The 21,534-nt window shown below is 38.4% G+C and overlaps 2 protein-coding genes across 9 annotated transcripts in view; both read right to left on the reverse strand.

Moving 5' to 3' along the window:
• The window catches only part of LOC117414616 (protein piccolo), a 111,543-nt gene extending 110,574 nt beyond the window's left edge, over positions 1 to 969 (reverse strand). For 5 of the 8 annotated variants that reach the window (XM_059027363.1, XM_059027360.1, XM_059027365.1 and 2 more), the window contains exon 1: positions 763 to 958. The gene's annotated coding sequence lies outside the window, so the exon portion shown is untranslated. Of the gene's footprint in view, positions 1 to 762 lie in introns of all 8 variants that reach the window. The other 3 variants (XM_059027361.1, XM_059027359.1, XM_059027366.1) reach the window with 2 other exon arrangements.
• A 12,144-nt stretch (positions 970 to 13,113) lies between these two features.
• LOC117414691 (semaphorin-3E-like) overlaps positions 13,114 to 21,534 on the reverse strand; it is a 47,735-nt gene continuing 39,314 nt past the window's right edge. Inside the window, exons 15-17 of the mRNA XM_034024457.3 lie at positions 16,713 to 16,780; positions 15,421 to 15,560; positions 13,114 to 15,045 (exon numbers count right to left, since the gene is read on the reverse strand). Coding sequence (XP_033880348.3) covers positions 14,590 to 15,045; positions 15,421 to 15,560; positions 16,713 to 16,780 — 664 coding nt within the window. The 3' untranslated portion in view covers positions 13,114 to 14,589. The remainder of the gene's footprint in view (positions 15,046 to 15,420; positions 15,561 to 16,712; positions 16,781 to 21,534) is intronic.

The following is a 21,534-nucleotide window of genomic DNA, read 5'->3' on the forward strand; positions in this document are numbered from 1 at the left end:
TACAAATGAATTCGGCTTTTTACTCGATCAAGCGAGAGGAAAAAAACAAAGTTTAGTGTGATTTGCCCCTTATGCTTGCTAATGATTTTTTTTTAGCACAATTAATAGATATTTTAAACACTTTCAATTGTAATGCAATCCCATGCTTGTTTCAAACATGTTTCATAATCAGTGTTCAGTTGTTATTGACACACATACTGTACATACCAAATATTTGAAATCAAAATGTATTTATTTTCCTTGCGCATATATATATATATATATATATATATATATATATATATATATATATATATATATATATATATATATATAAAGTAAAAATGTAATGTTCTCAGCCAGCAATGTATTCTGTTAAATATAGACGTACTTGATTATTTATCTCACAGTATAACCGGTAAAGCATGTAATAGATCCAGCAACATGATCTAGTGTGCGGCAACAACAGTTTCATTAAATTTAAATACGCTACTGAATGGAGAAAGCTACATGTGCATGTTTTTCTTTACAAAAAGAAAAAATGATTTAACCTTAAATTGTTTTCAAACATAGATATTAGAAATCAATTTAAATACTATCCATACACATGCCTCTTTTGTTGCAAAAGCATGTTATTTAGTTGTGCAAGGTACTGTACACAAATGCGTTTCTGTTGTTATTATGTATCACATTCTAAAGAGGTAAACAAAACAGAGATGACAATTATTTAAATGCCCGGACCATTTATAAAAGGTAGCTTTGTTATAAAGGACTGATACATACCTCGCAGTAATCACCAGCCTACACTTCCTACGATATTACACATTCCATACCCATTCTTTGTGATAAGCCAGCATTCATTGCCTCTGTGTCCTGTTGATGTTTCATTTGTTATATATTAGTCTCTCCAATCCTTTTACATCCGTAGAGACTGAGAGACTTACCGCTCTGAACACGTATTTTCCTGACCAGTGACCAGTGATAACTGCTGAGCTAAAATTATCCTTAAAGAGACAGTAGCTGTTTTTCATTTCTTGATCTTCCCTTGGAAATGTTCCCCATATAAAACTATTAAACCGTACAGCAAAGGGGGGTGTGTGTCTTGATCAGTATGCAGATTGTAATATTTTGATACACTCTCATATTTTAACATATCTGTGATTAAGTTTGATTTTTAAAACGCAGGATTCATACAGACAGACACTTATTCTAAGTTGTTTTAAAGTAATTTAAATTACTCAATTAAATACATGTATTATACATGTAAAATATTGTATTACCATAGTATATTGAAATTATTTATTTATTTATTTATTTATTTACACACATGTGTAAATGCTTCCTTTACACCGCTAGGAATTCGAATGAAAACAATTTATGCCCTTTTATAATGAAATAAAGAAAAATAAAAACGTTTATCACAGCATAAACTTTGCAATCGGTAAGACCTTTGTGGGGTGGTCCAGCTCTCTGAAGCAGGTGCACAGTACGGATGAGACGGGTGAAAATTCACAGCAATGCAAGAGCAGACAAGTCCCCCAAGGGCATCATGCCTGGAACCTTCCTACATGCAAAATGTAGATAAGGGTTGCTTTTGTTGTTCTCTATGCAAAGCTTAATTGGCAATGAGAAACTAATTAAAGATAAGATTTCAAGTAAGAACAGTAACATACCAAGCAGGTGGTTTGATGGTAGCTTGTGGGATTCACATGTCTTCAGTATAGCAGGATGTTTTCCAAACACTGTGTAGACAGGAATCCTTAGAAACACCGTTGCTAAGGTACTGTAGGGTGTATTTGATGATGTCACTTTGTGATAAAATACAAACATCTAAATTAGTAGGGTTTAGTTATACTACTCCCTGAGAAAACTTGTTGCTACAGTATGTGCTAAACTTACAAAAGGTCAACACTGAAATGTTTTCTATGTTTATATTTAAATGTGTATTATCTATGTTCTTCTCTCCCATAATCCCCTTCCCAATATTATTTGATAACATCTTATAATTGTTTCCTTCATTGTAGTAGATGCCTTCTTACTGTTTCACTTAAGAAATCAATCACTCTACTTGTGGGGTTAGTCAATATTCCTACTGATCCACTGGTCTCACAATATATGACTGGTGTTATTGTTTGAAAGTCGGTAAACCACACATTCTTTGTTCAGTAATTAATGGTGCCTGGGATTGAAATTATTTGAACAAGAGACCTCTTTTTGCTGCTGTGATAGATTATCTAGCTGTGAAACACTTTCTGAATTTCCTTGTGTGAGTTCTACATTTAAAAAAACAAAACAGATCACCAAACAAGGCAAAAAAAAAAGATTGTTATGCATTTGCTGTGAGTCCAGCAATGAGAGCTTTTGTAAATTAATGTTTCTGACAGTTGAGTGTTGGTAAGCAACAGTAAAGAACAAGACACCTACAAGTGGGTCTACAGGGCCCTGCAAAGTGAAGTAATATAATGATAAGGTCTAGACAAGCAGTCTTATATAATTTAAGAGGTGTAAAGCAATATGGGTCTGGAAATGTAATAGTGGATGAAATCATGAACTTTAAAAGCTTTCTGTGAATCTTGTAGATTAGAATGCCAGCCAGACTGTTCACGTTTTACAATCAAAATGTATACTGTATATGATTTCTATTTGCCAAGCATGCATGATTGAAACATTATAACATGCTGTTGAAGACGTGTGCGCTTTGATTGGCTTAGACGAATGTAAAAGATTTCGCCATTTGCTTTTCTTATCTTCCCGGACTGTACAGCAGTGTGTGTAATGTACACGATTCTCTGGGTTTGTAGAAGGCACACCCAAGCCATGATACATTACACAACCCTTTTTTTATACATACCACCTCTTACTATATTCTTCACATATGCTTAATTTAAAATAGCAAATGTATTCTTGCACATTTACTTGTGAAGGCCAGGATGTTTGGGGGAAATCCATTGTCACACCTCCATGCAATGGCCTTTGAGCAGGTGTGAAAGGCAGTACTCCACCCGCAACAGATATTGCCAAAACTCAAGCAAAAGTCAGTTGGCTGGTGTCTAGGATGTATTCTGGTGTGTTGGCCAACCATGTCTTTATGTCAGTTTTTTTCCAGAATATTGTATGTGTACCTTCTCCATCGGCTTCTGTGAACTGAGTCACTCTGACGACTAAAATAGAGCAATGCATAATGTTTATACATAGGCATATAATACAAATAGGACTGCAGGCTGCCTAAATTTGAAAGTAATAAAACATATCAGTGCTACTAAACTACCATGAAATATCTCAAAACAATAATATAACTAGTAAGATTCTTGCTAGTTTTATAGTAGTAATGTTCTTGATTTATAATAGATTAACTTAATCTTAATGTTAATGTAATTGCATCTGTCATTCAAAAACTTGCAAATAGCAAATTACAAATGCAAAAAAAATGGAACTCATTAATTTAAGTACCCAGATAGTGAGATTTGAACCTGAGCCTTCCTGCCTTTGTGACACATGGTGGTTCAAAACAGGGCTAGCAGTCTGTAGCAGTTATTGCTACTGCCAGCTCATTGAATTACAACTCTGAATTGCTTATTTAAAACACAATTGATTTATAACATTTAATATAAAAAAGAAAATCTTATCAGGTATTACTCATGCTCTTTATTTTATACTGAAAACAGAGGTGTTACAAATATTACATGTGGGCAAGAAAAAACCCCTAGGGCTGGTGGAGGAGGTGGGGAAAGTCCCTTAAAGTTTAACATTGCAGTGGTAACAGATACCAATTCTTATGCCCTCCAGGGGCATTTCTCTTTCATTGAAAACACTGGTCACACAAAAGGTACATTTTGCCATGATATTGCAGTGTAATTTTAGGGAAGAGAAATGCAATTGAATCAGATTGTTATCTCACTAAAATAAAGGTTTACCACTTCTATCATACAATATACAGCTATGGCCAAAAGTTTTCCATCACCCTATAGAATGAACTAATTTGCTTTATAAAGTCGCATGAAAAAAAAACAATATTATACAGCAAGCCACAAAATTACACACAAAGCATTCCAGATTTTTTACATAGTCCACATGCAAAATAAAAAAAAAAGAACTACAAGTTTTTCAGAAGACTAGCTGATGATAAAGAGTGTGTTTATTAAATCAAACAGCTAAAGTTGGTGGGAGGTTACATGTTAAGGGTCTGTTTCAACCTACAGGGAAGAAGAGATATTGCTTTAAAACAATTGTTGAAAACATTCATTGCACAGTATAGAAGGTCATTTATGTCAATTAAACTACATTATTTGTGTATTTATCAAGCAGCCCAGTGCATATCAACTTAACCCAAGACAAGATTAATTTGAGTAGGCTTATGCAAATATGATTTTCAGATTTTAAATTCAGTGATATAAGTGTCAGACTCCAGCAGCAGAGGATCTAAGGACATAATTAGCAGATTTTTGAGGCAGGATAAAAAAAAAGTGTGGTTTTCTGATATAAATTTTGGAGAATAGGTATAATGTTTTCATAAATTTAAGATTAAATTGGACCTTAGCATTGTGAACTCTGTAATTAAACTTAAAATATAAAAGATACATACTGGTTGGTATATTTCATAAATTTATGAGCAGTACAAAAAAAGGATTACAAACTAGTGTTTAACAAAAATGAAGAAATCAATTTTCTTGGTAGCTGGTGGGGTTGTGTGGTGAAAAATGTAAACGTCACATACAGTATAGAGAAATGTAAGCGTGTAGAGTTCAGCAGAGGTATCATGTATTTGAAGCAGATCATGTCTCCAATTAAAAATTCATGCGCTGTAACTATTGCATGGCTGTGACTGTTTTATATCACAAGGTGCTGTGCCTCAGGACATGTTCTTTGATAAACTAATGATATAACCATACATCCTTATGCAATGTATATAGCATACCATGTGTTTGCCATTAGCTTTATAACTGAATCTTTTTCTTAACAAAATCCTGTTTTACACACAATTCACTCATGAATACAAAATGTACAGGTGCAACGGTTTTCACCAGGATAATACAATGTTCCAGCCAATGGATCATAATTGAAGAGTTTAAACTGGACCATCTCCAGTAGCTTTTTGTGGGAGGCATTTCTCCCATATAAGAAGACGTGGAAAATTCAGACCAATGTCCCTAATTCAAGGACCAGTTAAAATAGTGCAATGGGGGTTCACGTTAGTCTGCCCAATTACCAGATCTCAATCCAATAGAAGCTCCATGGAAACCTTCACCATTGACTTGGGGCATGCGCTTGTTGTCCTTTCTGAAACCCACAAGAAACCTACACTTTTTATTGAGAGGTCAGGAAAACCATGTATAGTTATTATTACCAGAACTGAGTAGAACACATAACAGCTGTATTATTACGATAAGAAATTTAGCACCAGATATTCAAAGATTTAGCAAATTTATGCAACTCTGCATTGAAACAATCTTGCATATAGTCTGTGGAAATTCAAAATAGGGGAAATTGCTAATATTACAAGGCTGCAGATATGAATACATTTAAATTAATCAAAATACAAAATGAATCGCAACTCAAATTGCACCCTACTAATGCAGGTGTATTTCGCATACGAGGTGACAATTGCTCAGTGTTCAAAAGCACAGAAAGGGCAACGTTACTGAAGAGGATATTATACTAATAGCTGACAAAAAGGGGAAAAAAGTGTGCTTTGGGCACAGCTAAACCATCAGTGCCACCAACACCTGTTTTACTGTACCAGTATCTGAAACTGCGATAATAAACTTACCTGGGACATGAGCATCCTCTATTGGTGCTGTTGGAGCGGCAGACATCTTAGAGGAAGTGTGTCTATTTAATGCCTCCTCAGGAGCCGAGACAAAAGAAAGCACATACAGTAAATGGCACAGGATCAAAATCAGTAGTCCGACTACACCACTGAGGGAATTGCACCCTCAGAATTTGAGTACTTGGTTACCACCTACAATTAAGGCTTATCCTCACCTCCGCCTAATTCTCACTCCCGTGAAGCTAATTCTCATCACAATATTCTGTCCATAGAGGGTGAACATTAGCCCAGGCTATTCTCCCCCCAGTATTCTGTCCAGAGGGTGAACATTAGCCCAGGTCAATTCTCACCCAGTATTCTGTCTAGAGAGGGTGAACATTAGCCCAGGCCAACTCTCACCCAGTATTCTGTCTAGACAGGTTGAACATTAGCCCAGGCCAATTTTCACTTAGTTAAAAGCAGGATTTTATGATCGTGGTATGCTTACAAAGAAAATAAGCAGGTGAAAATAGAATCGTTCTTTGTATGTTGGAGAAAAAACTCCAAAAAGCCCTGAATGCAAAAATATAGTTATTTTTATTTATACATTGGATGAGACATTTTGGTTCATGCTGATTCTTGTGCAACTGTCAAGACTGGATGGTGTGTCTGTCTTTTTCCCTTGCCGTAACTGTACACAAATATTTTTGTACTATTGAAAGAATATTACAGTTCCATAGGGGCGGTAATCTTGAGCAAAGACTTCTACAATGTGAATCTAAATTGTATATCTTAAAACTATGCAGTCTGATATGCTTGCCTGCATATTTAGAGGTATGCTGGCTCGCAGGAATGCTATATTCCCTTCTCTAATTGATAAATGTTTTGGTATTGAGGTAATATTGGCTGTGATGTATATGGTTTCCCATTTTCCCTTGTGTTCAGAGTTGTTTATAATGCTTCAAATATTGTCTAATCCATGTATTGAGTATTTGGTCAGATTTCAGGTGCTTTTTGGAGTTTTTTTTTTTCTCCAGTGCTAGAGAGTGAGTCTATTTTCACCTACTTTTTATCTTTATTTGGTACTTGAACTTGAGGACTACTTATGCCTACAAAGATGAAACTGACCTTTCTGAGCATGAAGTCAAAATTCTGGTACAAGTTGAGAAGCCACAAGAAAGGCAAAGATCTCAAAAAGCTTTTACAGACCTGGGGTGAGAATTGACCTGATGCGGTGAGGATTATCCTAGCAATTTCTTGACATATCCTACATAGGCGTTAACCATACTGAGAAAAGTATTTGCTGTGTGAACATGCTGCAATTTTGCTGTGATTATGGGTATCAACCGGAAGGGTGCACAGTCGCAAAATATGTTATTTATGAGTGCACAACAACATCATCTACCAGCCTGATAGTGTGTCACTCTCATTATGCTTTTGAGATGTTAATGTATTTTATTTGGTTTCGAGAACGTACACTTTCCTTTAATTAACACCAATTGAAAAATGAATGAACTACAGCTGTAATAATTCAGCAACCAGGAAAATTGAATCAAATGTTCACATGTATTTACATTATTTATAATTTCAATTAAAAGAATGTGATGAATTTCAATGTATGTGAGTAATTCTTCTGAATATGTGCTCTGGGGATAACATTATCATTCCCAGCCACCCGATATGTCAACAATAGTTACTAAACGCACCTGTAGGTGGATAACTAACATTTATGGAAAAAATAACTTTGATAATTTTTCCATGTTCAGCTTAAAATCAGTTGATTGATCTCCATGACCAGTGTCTGTCTGAAATCATACCCTAGCATTTTCAAAGCTTCAGCTGTACACTGCATTATGTGTGCTTGTTTTTTGCTGCAGCATACCATTGGCCCTGATATTATATAATGCCACATCTGTTCTTCAGGATTAAAAGCCTAATGCTGTTTATTCAACATATACTGCAGCAAAGAGAAGCCCAGTAAAAACGCCAGGCCAGTAAAAACAACAACAGCAATCTTTTAATGTTTTTTATTTGTATTGCTCTCCAGGTATTCTTATTCCTTTGCTTATTTTTTTGTACACAATTAAAATAAACTATCTAGATGTGTATTTGCGTTCAACTGCAACTGTTTGAAACCCTGAAATATAGCAGAATTGTGATGCAGGGAGATCATAGACCTTGTCATGCTTTGTGCCTGGATGATGGCATCCATCATGCTGGGAGCAATGATGCAGAACATCTTGAAGTTAATATCTGAGGGCATTACTGTGCTGTTTCACACAGAGAGACCAACCCCTCTTTAATGTTTTATCTAAACCTTGTACAGTATATGCTGTATATAGTTTGGAATGTCAGGTTCACTTGGATGAATCACAGTATACATGTATTGCTTTTTAGGAAGGGCAGTATAGTACACATAACATTATATGTGGTAATGAACAACATATTGTAATGCGATCTCAAGTGGAAATCTTATTTTATTTAATACATGCAAAGAAATGTAGCGGCATGTTTTATATATACATTTTATATATGTTTCTTAGAGAAATCAGTTTTATATACAAATATGTTACATCATTTCAAAAGTTTTTAGGTGATCTCTAATTCATTCTTTGATGTACCTATGAATACAATGGTTTCAAATAACTGACATCACTGTCATCCTGTAATAATCTCTCTCTCTCTCTCTCTCTCTCTCTCTCTCTCTCTCTCTCTCTCTCTCTCTCTCTCTCTCTATATATATATATATATATATATACTGTATATATGCACACTGCTGTGCAAAAGTCTTTTGGACATTTGGTGGGGGGAGGGGCTTGTACTACCATAGAATCAACCCGTGCCATCTACACTTCTCGCGCCCCCCCCCCCCTGTTGAGAACCACTGGGTAAATGTGATGGATTAGCTACTACAACACTTCATATTAGCTGCTCATGTATAGTTTACTTTGGGTTGTTGTGATCAAAAGTTTTTGAAGATTCTGATCAATGTAAATTATAGATTGCTAAATGACAAGATTGGTTTCTTCTTACTCAAACTAATCTGTATTAATAATAGTCAAAGTAGTTAGAATAGTAGAAAACATTAGTGGAGGCTTTGAGTAAATTGTTGATGCTCATAACACCGATATATATATTGTAACTCCTGAATGTGTCTAAGACTTTTGCTCAGCAGTGTTAAGATTTACTGTAGGTGTCACTAACTTACAAATTCCTAGAAAAATCTTGCCTGTAATTTTATTTTTCAATAAAGAGCAGCTTCTAAAGGCTTGAAGATATAAATACGTGGAGCTTAGTTACAGTACTTTTCTAAAATGTCTACAATGTTTTCTCTCGTATTTCTGTATATTGAGTGTTATTTGAGGCCTGGACCAAATCAAAACTTTGACCCACCCGCTAATCGCAAATGACAAACCCAGTATTAATAGCGGGTTCCTTCTGGAGTAGAAGGAATAACCTTCTGACAAACAAAAAACACGCCATCAGTACCAGGTTTGTAATTTGCAATTAGGGGGTGGGTCAAAGTTTTGATTTGGTTCAGGCCTAAGACAGCTATAAACCTTGTTGAAAAGCTTATTATTATGTATTTAGTTATTTATTTTCATATTTATCAAGAAGACTCTAGAAAGCAGGGCTTTGTTACCCACCTGGGCAAGACAATACCTTCTCAAAAAACCCCAACACACGAATAGGCAGCCACAAGCAAATATTGCTAAAACCTATTGAAAATTAAATGCACAGAACATATATAAATAACAGAGTTGTTGCATTTCACAGTTCCAGGCATCTTACATCTGAGTTGTGCTAATACTTTAAAGCACATAGACTTTCAAATGTCAAGGGGCTTCCCAATCCCAGGTTACACTTTGAAAAGTCTTCTGTGTGCTTTTTATTTACATTGTATTTATTTAACCTTCTTGAGATGCAGCAGACAAAAGTCAAAGTAAAATCTGAATCCCATACTTAAGTACAAGTGTAGATTTTACCTTTTAGCTATCCCAAATGGCATGTAATAGAAATGTATGCTACTGGCTGAAAATTACATAAACTGTTACTTGTTGTACATAATAATATAATAGTTTCCCCATGTGTACTGTATGTTAACAAGCTTGCTTATATGGCTGGGAAAATACACAAAATCTTCTGAATTGTGCCTGTGCAGAATTCATATTAGTCCTATGGATTTTTTTTTTTTTCTGTGCTAGGTTAAACCAGTCATATGCAAAGGCATAACAAATATCTTAGAAAAAAATAAATCCTGCCAGGGTTCCAAGGTTAAACAGCATATGTCTGTGCCCCTTATCTATGTGTTGCAGCTAGTGCAAACCCTAGTCCTCAAAACACAAATAGGCATATATTGCTTCAACTAGATCAGACATAGCAGAATGTTTACTTTTTCACCATTATCTAACCATTCATCCTTAGTAATTATATATATATATATATATATATTGTATACCACTGTACCTGTAGTAAAGAGTGTAAGGGTTCTGTCAAAATTTGAATTGTTTAATGTCTTTGACAGTAACCGATTTTAAACATAGAAACAACTATATAAGAGAAAAGGCTAATGTTGGGAATAATTTACTTTCCAACAACAGGTGGTGCTGTGAGCTTCTTAAATCTGACAGTAACAATGTGCCTTTTGCTATTTACAAAAAGTCTACTGTAGTAAAAGTGTTGTTGATGAGCAATACAGATTTCAAACGCATTACGCACTGATAAAAAAAAAAAAAATCTACTTACATGTATTGCTAATTGTGCTTAAAGTAGCTCAATATAATTAGTGCTACAGAAACTAGACAACATCCTACCATTTAATAAAAAATATATATATGTTTGGAAAAAAGTTGAAAAACTGGATGGGCAATTACCCTTTGGCTCCCTGGTCTTTGGCATCTATGGGTTACAAATAGAACAGATGATTTAAAGTTGGTTTTGCTTCTGTCTTTGGTGAGACCAGTGGCTGTGTCTATGTAATTACAGGAAGAAGAATCCAGAGAGAAAGGTTCAGTCTTAACTGCTCAAATGAAAAATGTTGGATTGACAGAACTGGAGGCTGAAGTTTTGTCTTTATTTATCTATCCATAACTAGAACACTTCATCATAAAATGAGAGGAAAACTAAAAAAAAAAACTTATAGGTGAAATGTTTAGACAAATGTGTACCCACAAAGCATGGTTAGCACAGACAGTGTCAATGTGAGCTTCCCCATATAGATCTTCAAACATGCTTCAGGCCTGTCCTGAAGGGACTGCCCCTTGGTATGAAACTGAATGCAAAGTTGCCCAGTGCCAAATTATTAATGTTACTATTAATGTACTGTACTATACAGTATGTATGAAGAATATTCTTTGAAGAACTTTTATTGTGCCTGAGTCGTAATAGCCCTGGAAGGACTTGGTCAGTAACCAATGACCCTTGGCAAACATTATTCAAAATATATAGCGAATGGACGTCAATGTGCTCAAGGTAAAAAAAAACAAAACAAAACAGGATTTAAACCAGGATCTGTCACCACTTAATCCTTGTTTGACAGATTGAGCAGACAGACTCCATTATTATTAAATAATACCCTTCTATCGTATTTGACCTTCAGAATAGTGTTAAACAGTAAGCACGGTTTAAGTATACAGTATGCAATACACATTACATTAATAGAGCCTATGGGATCACTTCTTCCTAAAATGTACATCCACAGCCACATGCCGAACAAAAGTATTTCTGGTAGGAAATTTAAAACAATTTAGACAAAATAAGTAATGCACTGTAAATAGCATTCTTTTTATCCACCAAGAATGTACAGAAAGGTATTCTAAAATGATGATAAGTATGTGGTCCAGTGGTTAAATAAAAGGGTTTGTAATCAGAAGGTCCCCAGTTCAAATCCCGACTCAGCCACTGACTCATTGTGTGACCCTGAGCAAGTCACTTAACCTCCTTGTGCTCCGTCTTTCGGGTGAGACGTAATTGTAAGTGACTGTGCAGCTGATGCATAGTTCACACACCCTAGTCTCTGTAAGTTGCCTTGGATAAAGGCGTCTGCTAAATAAACAAATAATAATAATAACATAGTGGTAACTGATAAGGATTTTGAAACTATACATATAAAACTGTTCAGGTATTTCACTTTCTTTTTGGCTTTCATGTTAAAATAATATCTGAAAAAAAGGAATGAACCATATAAACAGATGTTCAGATATGTATGCAAAGCTGGATGGACCACTGGATTTGTTAACTGTTTCATATCATTGCACTGGGACACAAACAACTATTTGGCTCGTTTTAATAATAGCAAAATTAATACTTTATTGGAATTGTTGCCATTGATTTACTGGTAATAATGAATCATTTAAAATTCAAAATATCTTTAGCTACATGGTGTTCGAGTGGTAAACTGAGACCAAAACTTAAATACATACATTATTGATAAAACACCCCCCAGAGCCACATTTTAGTAAATGGAGCTATCTGCAGGTATGGCTAGATAAGGAGTTAATTTGGTGCTTATTAAAACTTGAACAAAATAAACAACTTGAAAACTGAGTTTCTTCACATACTGAATATGACAATAACATAATGAATATGATTATATAACATAATAAAAATGGCCATCGTCAGTGAATGAAACGTCATGTAATTTGTAACCAGTTTATATAACACTGCATTAGAGTCCAGATAAGAAAACAAAAACAAAAACTAAAACAATATCTTTACGTACTGTAACACATAGGGAGGGGATTAAAATCCTCCCTGCATAAAAACGTGTGTTTATTGTTTAATTGTTTAATTATAATTGTATTATTGTTTTATTATTAATTATCCCCTGCGCCTGGCTATCATTGTAAATTAGTGGAAAATGATAATGACAAAATAAGCTCCACTATTTTTTTTTTACTTATACATTCTTAACACAATGATGATCGCTTTACCGTCGCTGCTTGGAGGTTGTAGCTACACTAACTGTTTCATAAAACAAAGACTTCACCCTCGCTAAACTCGTCAAATAAAATGAATTGCGATGATTAATTATGTTTTTGCATTATAAGAGCACTACTTAAAATGCAGAGCAATTCATTTTATTCCGGCGCCTTTATTTTGCACGTTGTTATTCGATGGAGTAGAAAGAAGTCTTAAAAGTTAATCGGCTCATTTTAATTTTTAACAATAACAGAGTCAGCAAAACACATATTTAAAGGCAGGTACATCGTCAGAAAAAAAATAGCGAAAAAAAATTAAATAGCGATATTAAATTGAAAGACAGTAGCCTGTACTACGCACATCAATCACTCTATATAAGTTAACAGACAGTAAGTATGTTGAAAAGCACAGTATAGATATCAGCGGGAGTTGGGAATTCATGTATGCACACAACGGGATTAAACGCATTTTATTTTGCGGCAAACTAAAGTGTAAAAGAGCGTAGATAAATATTATTACTATAATTATTTTTTTTTTTACCTTTGCTGGCTATCGCCTTGAACACTTAAATATACACTGATTTTATTAAACCAAAAGCGGAAAGGTGTGCACTCGCCGTACTCATGTACCATATTCTATTTTCCTTTTCTTGTTTCAGATCGGGACATGCATAGCATCAAAATAAAGGGGATGAATTACTATTTAACATGTTAATAGTACATAATACGTTATTGAGATGTTTCGATTTTAAATGAGAAGTTTTGTTTCTACCTTTCCGGTGATAAAGGAAAGGGATGCAGTATATCATACTCTGTTGTTCAATGACGCGTTTGGTCACGTGACTGTACAGGCCCACGCTTCTCAGTTTCTTATGCTACACCTGTCCTGCGAAAGTCTTGCGATGTGATTTAAAGCTGGAATTGAGCAGATTTGGTTGGGTGATAAGAAACCCAAATCAAAACTTGTTACAGCTAGTTGTATTCCAAAGACACGCTATTTTTAAATTTGCATTATGTGGTTGATGGCTAAAATGACCATACACATTAAAATGATAAGGAATGCACACCCGACTTTCTTATTTACAATATAGAATTGAATTGTGGACTTTGAACATGGGGTTAACATTGCTTCATAATTGCTTTTCCACACCTGGAGGCAAACTTATTGATTAGTAACAGGCTTTGTACAAACAGATAAGTATGCAAATGTAAAACTGGAATTACTTAACATTATGGTAGTAACTCTAAAGGCACTTTATCAAGACATGCACACTGTACATTGTTCAGCTATCTGTTTCCTTGATGATCTATGCAAATAATTTTTTGTTTTGTTATGTAACTGAACACTGATGGTGTCATACCTATAATTAAATGTGAATCCTCTGTTATTCTACCACTGTAAGCCAGTGAAGTTATTTTTCCCCTGCTGTAGACCAAGATAGAAAGTGGCCTGAAAAATATCCTACAGTCCAAACTCTGCATAAACATTTTTATAGTTATTTTTTTTTTTAAATGCTGTAAGCTAAGCAAGTGCTTTAAAACTTTTTTTGTGGCTTTTTTATTATAAATGTTTCATATTATATCATTCCAGTTAAGGCAACAGAAGTAAATGCTTAGTAGCTTACAGTAAGTAATACTGGATTTTGGTCACCATTACTGTACTTTTTATTTAAGAATTTACACACCCGGATTCAATGAGCTGTACAAGGATCAACAGAAACATTTTGCTGCATAAATAGTTAATCTTTGTACAATTATGCTCTTAATTAGTATTATAGCTTGACCATATTCCAGTTAGACATCGTATCCTTGTATAGTTTCAGAGTACTTATAGAAAATGTTGCTTTAATACATAAAGCATAACACAGGTGTCTGTATTACATAAAAGCCACAATGTTCTTCAGCACATTTTACTAGTTATCGCCAGTAAAATTAATACAATCATCAAGTATCCTGGGCATGTCTAGGACTTCTGTGGCGTTCCCCTCTTGTCTTGGTTCGCCTCTCCTGTACTTGGGAGTATTTCCATTTGGCTGGTAGTGTTTTGAGCTTTTTCCGTTTCTTGTCTGTGCACCAGACCCTCATGCAGTACTCCTCCACCCTTTGGAAGTTGCTATATCCTATCAATTGAAGGAACTCCTTGTACCAAACCTTATTGGACCCATGGGACAACCCCTGCAGTGCAGGACAAGGTTCTTTATGGAGTAGCTCTTCCTCGTCGTCTTTATTAAACATTTCCTCAATTCTCTCCTCTTCCAGGACCTCCAGGGTGATTTTAGTAACTGTGTGGATGAAGCCATGCTCCACTGTCTGACAAAAATAGGTCCCACCATCCATTCGATGCAGTTTCAGGAATAAAAGGCCATGGTCTGTTTTTACAATTCTTTCATCTGTTTTCACCTGCATTCACAAAAGAAAAGCACAGGGGCAGGGGTTATGAGGGTGTCAATATATGACACCAAAATAGCATTTTCTATCACACAAACCTAGCGCAAAACAATGACTTTTATAAGTACTTTTTAAAGTTTTACGTTTTGATAATGTACAGCATTTACTATTGCACCACGTAGCATTTGACCAAAGGAGAGCTTTATTGTGGATTACAGATATGAGAAGAATATGTATTAACACATACCCTACTGAATATGATAAGTTTTGTAATCTTAAAATGTTAAATACCGGCTGGAAAAAAAAAAAAAAGTTTTAGGAACAGGCACAGACAAAGAGTTTAAAAACATTCTGCAAAGTGTTGAATCTATGCAAAGTTAGCCTTACTTCATCCTTCCAGTTGTCATAATTCCTTTGTATAAACCAGAGAACGTTTGCCTGTGGAGACCTTGGCATGCACTCAAGTAGTGTACTGTTGTGTTCAATACCATAAACCAGTCTCTCATCAGCCATTTCAGAAACCCCCCCTAAGGAAACAATGGGATTTCATTAATAACATATTATATTTTTAAATCAAATCATCTACAAGCAATTTAAATCATATTTTATTTTAAGAGGGACTATTTATTTAAATTGTTAATAGTTTTATTTTTTTAATATCTTTATTTTTATATAGCACCTTTCATAGTGGACCACCATCACAAAGCATTTTACAGAGGTAGGCTGTGAACTGTGCATTATATGCAGAGTCACTTACAATAGAACATTTGATTTAACATCTCATCCGCAGGTTCCAAGCCCTGGACTTTAACCACTGCACCACACTGCCACCTATGTTAACAGAAAGTGCCTTCTTTATTGAAATATTTATCAAGGTAGATACAGCAGAAAGAAGGGTTGGGTTAATGCAGTGCCCCCCCTTTATAAGGTGGCCTGTTATACTGTGGAACAGGTTATAAGGCAGTATGGTCATGGCTTCCATTTGCCCCATAATGTCATTACACTAACACTAGTATTCTCGTTATAAGGCGGAACACGAATAGCACAGTCTCTTAACTATGGCTCCCAACTACAGCGTTATAAAGGGGGAGCACTGTAATGTGTTTGATTAAGGACAGCACAGTTTATGTTTAGACTGAGTCTACACAGTTTCTCATTATTCCTCTCATTACTGAATTTCAGAACTTAAAGAATAAAGTAGTGTACATTTGTTTAGTAGTTTATTTATATATGAAACAGACTTTTTTTTTTTTACTTGACATTATTATATATGCAAAGAAACATATATGTGGAAATTAGTATAGACACTACCCTTTAAAAGTTTCCCATTGAAAAAAAATAGCAAAGTGTAATATAAGGCATAGTGAAAGCACAATAAAAACATAGGTAAGCATTGTAAAGCCCAGAGAGGTGCAGTAAAGCATATTTTAAAAAAATCATGGCAAAATATGGTAAATGCATACAGTAGTATAACCATGGTAAAACTGCAAATACGGGCAAACCTTTTATAAGAGTAAACACTGGCTGGTTAGTAAGAACCAGTAAATGCTTAGTTTAGGTGGCTGTTATAAATAATTTTAAAATGTTCACCCTTCTATATATACTAGATCATTCCTGACATTCTCACCTATCTGGCAGTGGCATACCATAAACTACAGCAGTTTTGTTGAGGTACATACCGTGTATATGCTGTCCACGACACTGCTGCACTGCGTTACCATGACGGACATCTTGTCTACGGAAGCGTCTGCATGAATATATGCAACACAAATTAGAAATATACAGTGAATACAAAAATAGTATTATAAATATTAAAACCAAAGTCAATCTGTTATTTCCATTTCAGCATGTCAGAGGATATTTTTTTGTATCAAATACCCACAGCTCATATATATATATATATATTGTAACGATCCGTGTATTGTGTTTGTGTACTGTATTCCCTCTTGTTTCTACTGTCTGTTAATGCCGCTGTATTGTGTTCCTCTCCCCCCCGTCTGTATTACCTGTAGCTGCGGGTTCGCTCTGTCTCTGGCTGTGCGAGCTGCCCCTGTCATAGGCTGTTTGTTGTGTGTGCCCATTGGTCCTGGTGTGCGGCTGGGGACCAATGGGGTAGCTGTTCGCTCTGGCACCCGATTAACATAAAGGGGCGGGGCTCAGCTATAAAACTGGTCGTTGCACGCTCATTGGGTGGGTGCTGAGCAAGTGGCTGGAGCAGTGGGCTCTTAAAGAAGTTCATAAATAAAAGCCTTGAACTTGAAAACGGCGTGTTGTCTTTGTCTATCCTGTGCACTGCGCGAAAACGCTACACTGGTGTCAGAAGCGGGATCAGTACAACGAGTGATCCAGCGTTGAGCAGAAACAGGAGAAGACAAAGATGGACCAATGGCTGTGGTACGACTCCAGGCCGTCACAGAACCGGTGGGACGGCGGACTGGGGGATCTCCTCGGTGACTTGGAGGAGCGAGGTTGGTGCCTTGCCTGCGGGGAGTTCGGGCACCAGGTGACGTGCTGCCCCTTCCAGGACGAAGGGGACCTACTGCCTGCCCGAAAACAAAAGCGGAGGAGGGGTGGTCATTCGAGGAGGCTAGCGAAGGAGTCTAGATCATCTCCCGCGTGGGGGATGGGGGGCCTACCGCCGCCGCCGCCGCGTGAGAGAGCGCCAGGGCCGCCGCCGCCGCCGCCGCGTGAGAGAGCGCCAGGGCCGCCGCCGCGTGAGAGAGCGCCAGGGCCACCGCCGCGTGAGAGAGCGCCAGGGCCGCCGCCGCCGCCGCGTGAGAGAGCGCCAGGGCCGCCGCCGCCGCGTGAGAGAGCGCCAGGGCCGCCGCCGCCGCGTGAGAGAGCGCCAGGGCCGCCGCCGCCGCGTGAGAGAGCGCCAGGGCCGCCGCCGCCGCGTGAGAGAGCGCCAGGGCCGCCGCCGCCGCGTGAGAGAGCGCCAGGGCCGCCGCGTGAGAGAGCGCCAGGGCCGCCGCCGTCGCCGCCTGCGAGAGAGCCAGGGCCGCCGCCTGCGAGAGAGCCAGGGTCGCCGCCTGCGAGAGAGCCAGGGCCGCCGCCGCCGCCTGCGAGAGATCCAGGGCCGCCGCCTGCGAGAGATCCAGGGCCGCCGCCTGCGAGAGAGCCAGGGCCGCCGCCTGCGAGAGAGCCAGGGCCGCCGCCGTCGCCGCCTGCGAGAGAGCCAGGGCCGCCGCCGCCTGCGAGAGAGCCAGGGTCGCCGCCTGCGAGAGAGCCAGGGTCGCCGCCTGCGAGAGAGCCAGTGCCGCCGCCGTCGCCGCCTGCGAGAGAGCCAGGGCCGCCGCCGCCTGCGAGAGAGCCAGGGTCGCCGCCTGCGAGAGAGCCAGGGCCGCCGCCGCCTGCGAGAGAGCCAGGGTCGCCGCCTGCGAGAGAGCCAGGGTCGCCGCCTGCGAGAGAGCCAGGGCCGCCGCCGCCTGCGAGAGAGCCAGGGTCGCCGCCTGCGAGAGAGCCAGGGCCGCCGCCGCCGCCTGCGAGAGAGCCAGGGTCGCCGCCTGCGAGAGAGCCAGGGCCGCCGCCGCCTGCGAGAGAGCCAGGGTCGCCGCCTGCGAGAGAGCCAGGGTCGCCGCCTGCGAGAGAGCCAGGGCCGCCGCCGCCGCCTGCGAGAGAGCCAGGGCCGCCGCCTGCGAGAGAGCCAGGGCCGCCGCCGCCTGCGAGAGAGCCAGGGCCGCCGCCGCCTGCGAGAGAGCCAGGGCCGCCGCCGCCTGAGAAAGCACCACTGCTACCTGCCTTAAGAGAGCTACCGCTGAAAGCGCCAGTCCTTTTAAGGGCTCCTGCAAAGGGCATGACCAAGGGACAGGAGCAAAGAGAACCGCTGCCGCCTGTGGGAGAACACTTGTGGCCTGAGAGCGAGCTCCTGATACTGGGGTACCGAGAGTCACTCAGCTCAGCAGGGAATAGCAGATTGCCTTCCGCACAGCACGGCCCGTCGGCTCACCCACCAAAGGCCCTGGATGGAAAACCGGACATGCGGGGAGGGGGTCTGTGTTTCAGGGGTGGAGGTGGCCGATCTCAGTCATAAGCTGTATGGAGCCTTGTGAACTTTTTGGGGGCAAAAAGGCTAAGGTGGGGGTAGTGTAACGATCCGTGTATTGTGTTTGTGTACTGTATTCCCTCTTGTTTCTACTGTCTGTTAATGCCGCTGTATTGTGTTCCTCTCCCCCCCGTCTGTATTACCTGTAGCTGCGGGTTCGCTCTGTCTCTGGCTGTGCGAGCTGCCCCTGTCATAGGCTGTTTGTTGTGTGTGCCCATTGGTCCTGGTGTGCGGCTGGGGACCAATGGGGTAGCTGTTCGCTCTGGCACCCGATTAACATAAAGGGGCGGGGCTCAGCTATAAAACTGGTCGTTGCACGCTCATTGGGTGGGTGCTGAGCAAGTGGCTGGAGCAGTGGGCTCTTAAAGAAGTTCATAAATAAAAGCCTTGAACTTGAAAACGGCGTGTTGTCTTTGTCTATCCTGTGCACTGCGCGAAAACGCTACAATATATACACACTTCATGGATGAAGGCGTGTAATCATGCATCCTAAGCCATTCGAAAAAAAGTGATAATACCACAGTAGTGACATCAAAAAGTGATAATTCCTCTAGAGGAAAATACTGTATACTTGAACTTTGACCCATTCGACTCCTCGAGACTTTCAATTCAAACAAAAAATGTCTCGTTTTCAATCAGTCGACAACACCCATAGTACAGAAATGTTCATCAATGATCAACAAAATGAGAATATTTAAAAACAAACAAACCAAAAAAAAACAAAAAACAAATAACGCTGGTACATACGTATCTCTGTATAATGTGAAATAATGTATAATGTGATATCTTGTAACAATTGTAAGTCGCCCTGGATAAGGGCGTCTGCTAAGAAATAAATAATAATAATAATAATAATCTCAGAGAAACTAAACGGATAATGACATAGAACATCTGTACAGCACTGAAAAACACTATTAAAAAAAAAAAAAAAACCCGAACCTTGTCTTATTTAATATTATTATTATTATTTATTTCTTAGCAGTCGCCCTTATCCAGGGCGACTTACAACTGTTACAAGATATCACATTATTTTTTTACATACAATGACCCATTTATACAGTTGGGTTTTTACTGGAGCAATCTAACTACCTTGCTCAAGGGTACAGCAGCAGTGTCCCCACCTGGAATTGAACCCACGACCTTCTGGTTAAGAGTCCAGAGCCCCAACCACTACTCCACACTGCTGCCCTACATAATATTAGCATCACAAGGGTATCCATGTATTATAAAAAATAATAGATGGGCGCCTCCAGTGAGTTACAGGAAAACAATTCCATCTCGGGTTTCTATGACAGTTTATAAATTACTCAACCTTCGGTCTCGTAATTTATGACGTCACAAACCCTGGATGAAATTATTTTCCTGTAACTCACTGAAGCCCATCTATTATTCTCTCTCTCTCTCTCTCTCTCTCTCTCTCTCTCTCTCTCTCTCTATATATATATATATACAGTATATGAATTATTCTCTACTCATTATTATTATTATTATTATTATTATTATTATTATTATTATTATTATTATGTTTTTTACTGACAATACATGCAGTTCAGCAATCAGGACACCCTGCTTGTTGACTTTTTTCCTTTCACAGGTACTATGGAAGAAAATGCTGCAGTAATTACACTGTAATTAGAGATGTAAAATTGTCTCTAATGTGTTTTTTAAGGTGAACATCCAGCTCTTGGTCTATCATTAATGTACTTCACAAATCAGTGTGACATTGGTCGCTAGGAATGAAGCAACACCCATTAGTTTCTTCAAATAGTTTTCTATTTTTTCTAAAATTGTTTTATGCACTTCCAAGTCAAAAACAATTATCACAATATTTTTTTTTCTGGCATTTTGAATAATGTGCGGTACATAAGGTTTAATTGTGTTTATATGGAAACTGATTGTCATTTTGTCTATTCTGTGTTCTTGAATAATGTCATGTTTTCAAATAAATGTATTAAATATTGTCAATGGAATGTAGTTTCTGTTTAGTCTTTGCAAGACAAACAGTGGCCCCAGGACCTTAAAAAAAGATCACACAAAGTCTTACACAATTGGTAACAACAATTTCTCAACTAACAGACACAATTAATACAAGTAAAAATAAAGCTGTATCTTTTACAGTTCTTAAAGAAGATTGTTAAAAGTGTGCCATAATGGTAATTATGACATTTTTTAATTATGTGAGCATACACTCTAATTGAAACAAAACGGAATGTCCTAATGAAGATGCTGGACGAGGCTACATGTGTGCAATACTTCCTTTCTATTTGCTCAGTGAAAATGCTTTGATAATTCAAGGTGAATCATAGCACCCAAAAGCCACAAGCTATAAACATGATTAACACATCAAGAAAAATTTTCGAGAACCGTGAGGGAAACTGATTATCACTTTTTAGACACTGCTCGCCAAAAAACTGACTTATTGGTCAGTTAAGAACCAATAAGTCACTGCATCCAGAACA

The sequence above is a fragment of the Acipenser ruthenus genome, chromosome 7 (assembly GCF_902713425.1).
Source record: "Acipenser ruthenus chromosome 7, fAciRut3.2 maternal haplotype, whole genome shotgun sequence".
Classification (NCBI taxonomy): domain Eukaryota; kingdom Metazoa; phylum Chordata; class Actinopteri; order Acipenseriformes; family Acipenseridae; genus Acipenser; species Acipenser ruthenus.